This window comes from Vipera berus (assembly GCF_964194415.1).
Source record: "Vipera berus genome assembly, chromosome: 7".
Classification (NCBI taxonomy): domain Eukaryota; kingdom Metazoa; phylum Chordata; class Lepidosauria; order Squamata; family Viperidae; genus Vipera; species Vipera berus.
Window position 1 is genome coordinate 58,803,385 of NC_138209.1, and position 9,976 is coordinate 58,813,360.

Here is a 9,976-nt window from a genome sequence, read left to right on the forward strand (position 1 = left end):
TGGCATCTTGCCATCAAAAGCTAGGAGGAGGGGGCAAGGGAGACAAATGGGCAAAAAACCTGTATGGGGATGTGATGGTAAATAGAGATGGGGGAATGACAGTTTGACAAAGACCAGAGAGGTGCGCAACCAGTTTGTGCCAGTCTTCAAAGCCACACACCCTGAGAATGGAATGTGGATTTCCTCAGCGGTTCTCAAAACATGGCTCTCCATTGGTCAAGGGTTGTGATGAGGCAAAAAATTTGTAACCTTTCATGCAGAAATCTTAGTTCTAGCCTGAATTTACTGCAGCTAGCAACCTTTAATAAAAGAACCTATCACTTCACCCAAATGGAATCGAAATGTCTTTCAAATGAGTTGTGCACAATAATGGTGTAGAGAAGCCCAAGAGGGCAGGATTGAAAAAAATGAGTGTTGAAGTGGGACTACAGGACTAGCAGTAATATTTGCACCACCTTATAGAACTTTACTTAGTTGCTCTTAAAACAAGCTACAAAAGTGTATTTTGTTTGCTTTCCAGCAATGATGGTTTTGAGGTTTTAAAGATGACAAAATCATTCTCTTTAGCATTCTTGGTAACATTCAGACATTTATTTCATAGATGTTGTAAAGTTCAATAAAGAATGTTTGTATTGTAAAAGAACACAGATTTTTTCCCCTTATAAGGAAAGTAAAAGGAGAAAGATTAAAGTTTTGCTAGTCTATACTTCCAAGAAGCAATTGAGCAAAAGTTGGTTACCTTTAAGCCTGAAGGATGTTGGCAGAAAACAAGAAATGAATTTGGGTTCTTCCACTTATGTGTATAAGGATTGCTCCAAGACAGGAACAGATGTAACCTATTGGAGAAAGCTCAGGGTTGGTTTCAAAACAGATATTTTCATCTCCCTTAAAACTTTTTCAGGCTAACAGTTTTGTCAAGGATCTGACCCAGAGTTTTGTCTGATAGAGAGGAAAAGACATGGAGAGAATATAGCATCATTCTTGACCCAAAACCTCCACTTGCTCACCATCACATTGAACACAAGAACATCTGTGTAGGCTGAGGACAGATTTGGTTTATTTTAAACAAGCAAATGGCTCGATCATTTGTACCTGTCCTCTGTTCAACCTTTGGCAAATAAATAATCCATTAATTTAGCTCTCCTGTCGAGTAACATCTCTGGGTAGATTACCTGAACTAAGCTTCATCCAGGAAAGATTTTTTTGGTGGCAGCAGGGAATCTGAAAGCAGGACCAGCCTAACAATGGGAATGTCTTCTGCTGCTTAAAGCTTGAAGACGAATTCTCAGCAATCAGGGAACAGAAGATAGTCATATAGTCCTGACTGGCTGCTGAAGCTGAAAACGCTGACTGAAGGTTTGGAGGCAGCCTGGAGCTCCATCCCAGTCAGGAGAGTAATGAAGGGGGTTCTATTTATGCCACCTGGCTTGAAATAAAGCAGAGCACAGATCTATTATCCCAACCCAAACAAAAGTTGCTTTCTAGAACCAGGCAATTCTAACATGTTAGAATTGAAATGTCTTCTTACCAAATAATTTGTATGACCCCAGCAATTGTGACTTGTTCACCAACTGGAGGACATGTAGAATGTACTAATTGTAGTATCAATTGTCTGAGAAAACCTCTACAAAGAAAAGGAGGTGCCATCTCTCATTGTCATGTAGCATAAGGGGCTAGCAACAAATGTACAGAAATGAATTCCAACCCAAGAAAAACAGCAAATTGTTTCTCACAAAGGAACAGGCTTAATGCTGACTGGGCACCGACCACCATTTCCCCATAATTTCAGAGTCTCAAGGCAAACTAAGATTCCCGCTGCAGGGGAGACTGCAACCAGGCAGTCAACAAACCGGTGGACGGTGCCCGGCGCCAACAAGGTTGCGTCGAGTCTGCAGACCGAATTTGACAGAGACGGATTTGAAATACTCCACTGTAAACGACAGTATTTCTCGTCTAAACCTCCGTTCCCAAAGCAGCTTGTTTGTTGTGCCCCGACAAGGAGCGCCACGCTTCTAGCCTCTTGGCTCTCCCGCTAAGCCCCCGGAAGGCGCATGTCCGTTCCGTCCGGGTTGCTCCCTGCTCGCAAAGGCTTTCCCTGGTCCGCTGTTTCTGCTCTGCCTGTTTTCACTGGAGTTAGCCAGGAAGAGCCCTTGGCCGCCATGAGAAAGAGGCAAAGAGGAACGCCGTTCTCTCCCTTTCCCGTCTGTCTCTAAGTGGCGTCCCATGCCACCGCCCGGATTTCCCGGTTCGCTCCCTGCAAAGCCAGCAGGGCCAGAGATCCGAGCGCTGCCTTCGCCGGGAGAACCTTCAACGCCGCAACCCTGGACGCCGGAACGGTTGGGCGAGACGGTGGGGAAACCCCGGGAGGCCACTTTCCGCCCGGAACTGGCATCCCGACGCTTCCCTTCCTCTTTCACTCTTTTTCCGCCCGGGAAAGGCCTCCCGGAGAGTTCCCCGACGCACGCCCCCCTCCGTCTCCCGCTTTGAACATCCCCTTCGTTCGCGGACTGGGCTCTCAGGCATCTTTCCCGCGGCGTGTTATGTCTGAATCGATTGAAAGATGTTTTGGTTTTGGCTTGCAGTCCAGGTTTGTCATTGTGGCGTCATTACAGGAAAGGAGATCTCGCAGCGGTCAGTAGCGGGAACTTCTGTCCCGACCCTCGCGATGCCCTTCTGCTCTGCTCTCACAGCCAAGCTAGGGGACAAGTAGCTGCTCGGCAAAAAGGGCCCCTCCCGCCTCCAGGCCGAGCTGCCACGGCGCAGAAGGCGCTCCCTTCTCGCCAACTCGCCTGCTGCCTCTCCTTTGAGCAGCTGGGCGCAACAGGAACCCCTGTCCTTGCTCTTTGTCGTCATTCGAGGCTGGCGGCGTTCTCTGAACGGGTCCGGAGCGAAGTTCCAGGGGCGGAGTGTCGAACTGCTGCTCGGCCGTCAAAGGCCCCGGGGCTCCAGCCCAGAGCGCTTTCCACCTTCCTGGACCTGATGGGCGCACCCCCAACCTCCTGCGCCAGGCCGCCTCCTCTGCTCTCACCAGCGGGGCTGACGGCCTTCGCTTTCCCGAGGCGGCTGGAAAGACCCCTCTTTTCCTCCGTTGCCGGCCAATCGGCTACCTCCCAGCTCAGGGCAAAGAATAGTTGGACATGAAAAGGCCCCTTCCTTGCCCTAGCTCCAAGGGGACTCGACGGCTCTTTTCCCCGGCACAGGTTCGCGCGACGCCCGCCTCCCTGAAGCCCGGTAGAACGTTCTCCCCGCTCCCTGATCTAGCGGCTGCGGCGAAGCTGGGCCGAGGGGCGGCGTCGGGGTCGGACTGCGCCGCACGTGCCCTTTGTCTCCTCCGCCGGGGAGGCCGGGCTCTTAGCAGCGGGCACCCTTCCTGTGGCGCAATGAGCAGGACGGCGCTGCCACCCGGGCATCGATGGAAAGGGAGTAGACTTAGTTTGGGGGGGGCGAATACCGCGACTCCCTGGGTCAGCTGCTTGCCAGATCCAGGCGCGCCATAGCTCAGTGAGTTCTCAGGGACCTTCGCGGGTGAAGCAGAGGGGACTGCCGGCTACAGGAAAAGGACTTGCTCCCAATGGTCAAGGAAGAAGAGACAAAAGTCGTTTGATAATTTGCACTCCTGTGCAGGGGAATCCGGGGGCTGTAGAAATTTCAGTCGGGGATTCAAAATTCACACGATGTTTTAAGGAACCCGACTTGAAGATATTATTGATTCCGCGGAGTTGTGACTTGGTTTTATTAAAACCGTTGCCTATTTTCAGTGGAATACACATACATTTATACAAAATATCTCGGTCTACTTATTCTGTGGAATGTGTCTTAATACACAGGGTGGCACACCTGAGTCGTTCTTGCCTTAAAGGAAAACGCAGGAGAAGAGTTTTCATTCCTAAATATCTCCCCAGATCCCAGTCTCCTAGGAGCAACGCGTTCAGAAATGTGAGGATTTGTCCATCTGTCCCACCTCTCTTCCTCCCCTCCCCAGTTTCATTACTCATTATTTTTAAATTCTGAGAGAGGGAAGAGAGGGAGTTTAAACCTCTTAATTCCCAGTTGCCCAGAATCCTTGAAGGTCATTGAACCCTCACCTTTCTATTTGGAGAACTGGTATGTTTCTCATAGTCTTTTCCGCATACACAGGCCACCTGTTCATTTCACTCTGCAACCCTGAAACATCCAACAAATGTGTGAGGTTGTCCGTAATGATAAATATTGGATTCTATTAGCCACACTTGCTGAGGCAAAATACTTTAATTTTGTTCCGAATTCGTTCAATGTTTTTTGTGTATAATATTTATTCATTCATTCACACTGACGCTGAGAATATTTTTAATAAATAAATTGACAAAAATGTCCTGCATAAAGCACTGAAGAATCAGATATGAAAACGTGGTTCCAGTCTGGCAAACGACATGGCAGAGAGGGGTGTTTTTTTTTTGGAAACGTCCAAAGTTTTTTGCTGCAATCAAAACCCTGCGTATAATTTATTCAAACTGACAAAAATGTGGAATTTCTCCTAGTTCTGTTTTGAGGAACTTTCAAAATGCATTTTCTAGGTTGAGGAGAAAATGCGCCCTTCATACTCTCTTCAAGTCTCAGTCTTACAAATTCTCAAGCATCAAAAGACAAGCTTTAGCAACACCAACACATTAGACAGCAGATCCGCCATTTTTGAACGGATTTCAGATGCAGAATAAAATAAACAGTAGAAATATATGTTCCTTTTATTTCATTCTAGGCAAAGACTCTCGATTTCAGCATTTTGATTAAAGGGAAAATAATGAAGCAGTAGTCATTATACATTATCAAATTATTTTCTGTTCACAATAATGTGACATCACAGCTATCAGTTCTTTAGATAGTGTTGGCCTTCATAAGTATTAAGTTCTTCCCAAGAACATCGGATGTCGTAATTTATAGGTGTAGTATGTATAGATGCAAGCATGTGGCCTTTTGTAATTGACAAATGGAAATTTTGACAGTGCTCAGATTTTCTAAGTGCTGTCCCAGATTTTTTGATATGGCATCTAGTGTGCCGATAACCACTGGGTGATGTTGTTTATTATTATTAACCAACAACGGTTTCATATTGGTCTCTTGTGCGACATCAACCCAGGGTGAAGTTGACACCACCGCCTTAAAGGCCTGGGCAGAAAATGTCTCTGGTCCAGCAACGGCTTTGCCAGCCGGTTACCCCAGGTGGAGGTTGAGCTTAACTATCCTAGAAAGCCCGAAGATGTATGCCTCTGGCTCGGGAGAGGCGTAAAAGCGGAGATGGGCTGCCCTCGAGGAATTCCCCTTTCTTCTCGGCCAGAAACTCTTTCTCGGGAAGGGAAACCCTTGGCAGTGAAAGGGTTAAGGCGGGTGCTCCAAGACCGGACTCTCCCGCGGGCAGGAAAAGTAGTGCAGCCAATGAACGTGCCGCCCGAGACGAACTCCGCCCCCGAGGAACGGCCGGCGCCCGCCTCGGCTCGGACGCTCCGGCGCTGGACTGACAGCTGGGCGGGCAGAAAAAGGCGGCCGAAAGCCAGTGAGCACGCAGAGGCGCTGTGTGGGACGGAGTCTAGAGCTGCTTGGCTGGAGGAGCGTGTCGGCAGGTTCAGCGACGGCCAGGCTCTTTATGGGAACATCGCGCAACTGGTCCGCGGGCGCCGGCGGCGGCGCTGAGGACAGCGTCCAACTGAACGCAGATCTCCCGCTGCTGCCTGACAGGCAGCCCAGCATCCGTCCCAGCCATGGCCCGGCACAACGCTAGCCTGGCCCCGACGCCTTTTTCCATCCAAGCCCTCCTCACCAAGAAGGAAGTGGGCGCCGTGCGAGTCGTAGCTGCCGCTCGTCCCTGCCCTTCAATGCTCCTGCCCAGCCCCGAGGGTACGTCCGCCTGCTGCTGGCGCCTCTTTGACCAGGCGGCCGCCACTCCGTGCCCCGTGCTCCAGCCGCCGCCGCCGCCCCAGGAGCAGCAGCGCTCCGACCCCGCGGCTGCCCGGCCACCCCACTGCGACTCGGATTCAGTCCTGAGCGAGGAGCACGACGGCGACAGGGAGGACGACGAAGAGCAAGAGCCTGGCGGCAGAGAGGGCCACGTGCCCGCTGAGTCCAGAAGACCCCGAGGGAGCCTGCACACTCGATCCCTCGTGGGAAGAATCGGCACCGAGCAAGGCCACCCTCCTCCGTCCCCGCAAAGCCAGCCCCCGGGCCAAGGTTCGGAGCCGCCGACAACAGGTAAGCCTTCGGAGCAATCAAGGGAGGACTGTGGAGCGGGACGATGCCGTTGGGAGTGGGGAGACAAGGCCAGGTCGTGCTCCTGCTCATCCGGAGATCTCGAGGGTATAAAGCTCTTATCTGGGAGAATAGAGGGCGCTTCTCTCGTAAAGGGAAGGTAGTCCCGCTGGTCTCTGAGGACGACCCTGCGCTCTTTCCCAGCCTTTCGGAATCCTAAGTGCTCTGCTCAGTGGGTCGCCGCTAGAAGGCCGCCTTTCGAGGGCAGCGACGTCACCTTCGGCCGGGGCTGGAAATCTGGAGACTCGCCCTGCTCCCACTTCTGAGGCATGAGTGGCCCCGATCCCCGGGGTTTAAAAGGCAGCGTTTGCCGGGCCTGGCGGAAGAAGTAACTGCGAAGCCATTCTGGCTTCTGACCGCTGTTGTTTTCCTACCCGCGTCTCCCTTTGGCAGAAACCCGTTCTAGTCAGGAAAGGGCAGCCGGGAAACGGGTCGCGGAAACGGAGGGCGGCCTTCCCAGCTGTTCGGCTGGGCCTGAGTAGGCCAGCGGGGAAGCCCGGATCTCTTAACCCGCCCAGTGCACGTTGCTAATTGCACTCTCGTCGGCCGCTCTCGTTCCGAGTCCGAGCTGGCTGCCGTGGCTGCGGAGCCTGAAGACTCGCCCCGTCGCCGTGTTGTGCATGCCGCCTTCCGACGGACAAAGGCCTTCTCGGAAAAGGCGAGCTTAACCTAATAGAGGATGTTTTTCCTGCGGGAAATGGATCGCGCGAAGTCTAGTTACTAAAGGGAAAGAAGGGCACCGTCCTCCTCCCTGAGATTCCCAGGCAGAGTTCGTTTCCCCCGCGTATCTCTCAGCTGCTGGCCGTTCCAGACAAACCATTGTGCCTTCCAGCCCCTTTAAAGTGGATCCCGGGGCGGTTTCAGTAACCCGCCGGGCCGGAAGCGTAGGAGAATCCCGGCGTGTAGGAGGGGTAGTACTAGGGTGCCGGTTGCTGGATGGCCGTCTGTCTAGCAGTTGCTGCACTTGGGTTGAGCCTGGCGGCGGAGCAGAGACTTACGCGGGGCGGGAGGAAGAGACGAGTCGCCTGCTCTCTTCGCTTTTCTAGGCCGCCGAGAAGAGCTTTCGTTTCTGTCCGCCCCTCCATTTGGAGAACCGGACAGAGGGTAATCAAGGATGCGTCGCCAGGGAAGCCCCGCATGTACAAAGAGGAACGCCAAAGAGGCCCAGAAGCGAAAGGCTCGAATGGATAAGTTTTCTACCATTAGGAATCCGGAGAGCTGCATGCAAAGTTGAGCTGCGTCTCTCCTCACCTTTGTTGGCCTTCCCGCACACCAGAAGGGTCTGACTTTGGGGCAAAATCTGCTTCGGTCCGCCTGTCGAAACCAAGCAAAGGCGAGACCTGGTTCAGTTGGTGATAGTGACGCGCCTTGCCAGTTCCGTGCAAATAAACCTGACACAAGAAGACAAGTGGTTTCTATAGCTTACTTTGCACAGCTCCTGTCTCTGAAGGCTCGACTGCTGCTCGGCTGAGATTTTCTGACATCAGGGTGAGATTTTGACGCAAAAAAATGCCTAAGAACTGGGAAGTACAGGGATCCAGTTTGAAATTCGTTAGATTTAATGAACTGCGGCTTATTGGAACCTAGTGGGACAGACTGGAGCTTTGTGGCTCCGCTATCAGAGGATTCACTCCTGCAGCTTTTGGGAGAAGAGTTCAGAAGAGTTCGGCTGCTGGGAAATTAAGAAATGACAACGTTCGAATTGTCCTTCTTTTCGTTCCTCAGTAGCTCTTCGGTCTCCCCTTCCCCATCACTTCTCTGTAACGGCTGGCGCCCTGATTTGGCAGAGGGATTGTGGCGCTCCTTGCTTGATAGGCCTCCCCTCAGCCCCACAACAGTCGGCAAGGCGGCTGACGAAAAGGGTGCGCACCCAGGCAGGCCACATGAGGGAGAATTAAGGCAGCAGCAGCTCCTGTGGTCCCAAGGAAATGTTGGCTTGATCCCAATTTCGAAGGCGGTGCCTCCAAGTCTGTCTTAGGGTCATTACCTTTCAGGGCAAACTTTCAGGGCAACTCGTGGGTGCCCCTCTCAGCCAAAATGCAACTTTCTGTCCCACCCTACCCCCACCCCTTACCAAAAAGGAGAGGAAGCAAAAGGAAGAGTTTGAAGGACTCGGACCTGGCCTTGTGTTTACCCTGAGACAGATAAAATTCCATCCCATGCGGGCCTCCTTTCAGTTCAGCCTTGTTTGATTTACACCTGTATAATCCGTGTAACTGTTGGCTGCTGGTTTTGAAGGGCTTAGATATTCGTGTGGCTGCGAGGGAGAAGCCCAGGAAAAAGAGTAAAGAGTCTGAAGCCTGGTGGGACATCCATCAAAAAGCCCTAGGACAGTGGAGAAGCGATGTCAACCACCGGCATCAGCGCCTTGCCCGAGTTCAGTGTCTCCAACTCGAAGAAGGCTTGTCTTTAGGGATAGGAGAAATGTAGGCCCAATGCTGCTCCAGGATCGGGCAGAATGGGAAGTGGCAGGGGGCCCTCCGATGGCAGGCCAAGTCTCTCTGCTCAGAAGGGAGAAACAGGGGTGGAGGTGAAGACGGGGAGGCGGGACGCATGGCTGAAGGGGCACCCCAAACTCCTACGCCTCCTGACTCTGCCTTCTTTTCCCTCCTCAGGAGGCGGCAGCCACACTGAAGAGGAGGACAAGGAGGAGGAGGAGGACGAAGCCAAACACGGCTGCCTCGGTTCCAAAGCCCTCTCCGAGGAGGACGAGGCGATATCGGCCGGCATCCCGGCTCCCGTGGCAGCCTCGACAGCGTTCCAGAAACCGCGCAAAAAGCGCTCGCGGGCGGCCTTTTCCCACGCGCAGGTTTTCGAGCTGGAGCGGCGCTTCAACCACCAGCGCTACCTCTCTGGGCCCGAGCGCGCCGACCTGGCTGCCTCGCTCAAGCTCACCGAGACGCAGGTGAAAATCTGGTTCCAGAATCGGCGCTACAAGACGAAGCGACGCCAGCTGGCAGCAGACCTATTGTCCGCCGCACCGGCGGCCAAGAAAGTAGCGGTCAGAGTGCTAGTCCGTGATGATCAGAGGCAGTATCACCCGAACGAGATGGTCCGGCCGCCTCCCCTCTTCTCCATCCAGCCCTCTTACTATTACCCTTATTACTGTCTGCCGGGCTGGGCTCTTTCCGCCTGTCCTGCCCCTGCCGCCGGGGGCATCAAATGAGGCTCAGATCCCGTCCGCTCCAGAGCACGAAGGCTAGTGGGGCGAGGAGACACGAGGGAGGGAGGCAAGGAAAGAAGGGAAGAGCAGTAGGGGAAAGCTCGGCAACCGATCTGCTCTTTCGGCCGCTTCTGCTCTTCTGGAGCCGCCTCTACCGTCCTCCTTTCTTGGTTCAAACGCCGCCGGAGCAGAGTCAATCCCCTCCTGCCGGCCTCGCTGAATAATCGAGATTTTTCGGGACAACCAGGCGGGCCGTTCTCTTGCTCCAGCACTTTGGAGGCAGTTGGACTGTGCCTGAACAAACGCGCTCAGTCCGAACAAGGGGACCATCTTCTGTCCACTCTAACGCGGGTGTGCAGGAGTTTCCCCGCAGCTTCTGGCCTGTGACCTGACTTCTCGCAGTTATGGGGCGCAGTTTGGGAAACAATATGATTCTAGCACTTTTTGGTTGTATTAAAATCGTTGTGTTTATAATAATTATTTTTATATTCAGTATGAATTTAATACTGGGGCCTTGGAAGGGAAAAAGAAACAGTT

General features: G+C 52.8%; 1 protein-coding gene across 1 annotated transcript; it reads left to right on the plus strand.

Annotated features, from left to right (window-relative positions):
• Positions 1–5,732: 5,732 nt before the first annotated feature.
• On the plus strand, positions 5,733–9,442 carry NKX3-2 (NK3 homeobox 2; the record flags this gene model as incomplete). Its single annotated transcript, XM_081332332.1, has 2 exons — positions 5,733–6,219; positions 8,892–9,442. 2 exons carry the CDS (start codon positions 5,733–5,735, stop codon positions 9,440–9,442), a joined length of 1,038 nt encoding a protein of 345 aa, XP_081188458.1.
• Positions 9,443–9,976: the final 534 nt, after the last annotated feature.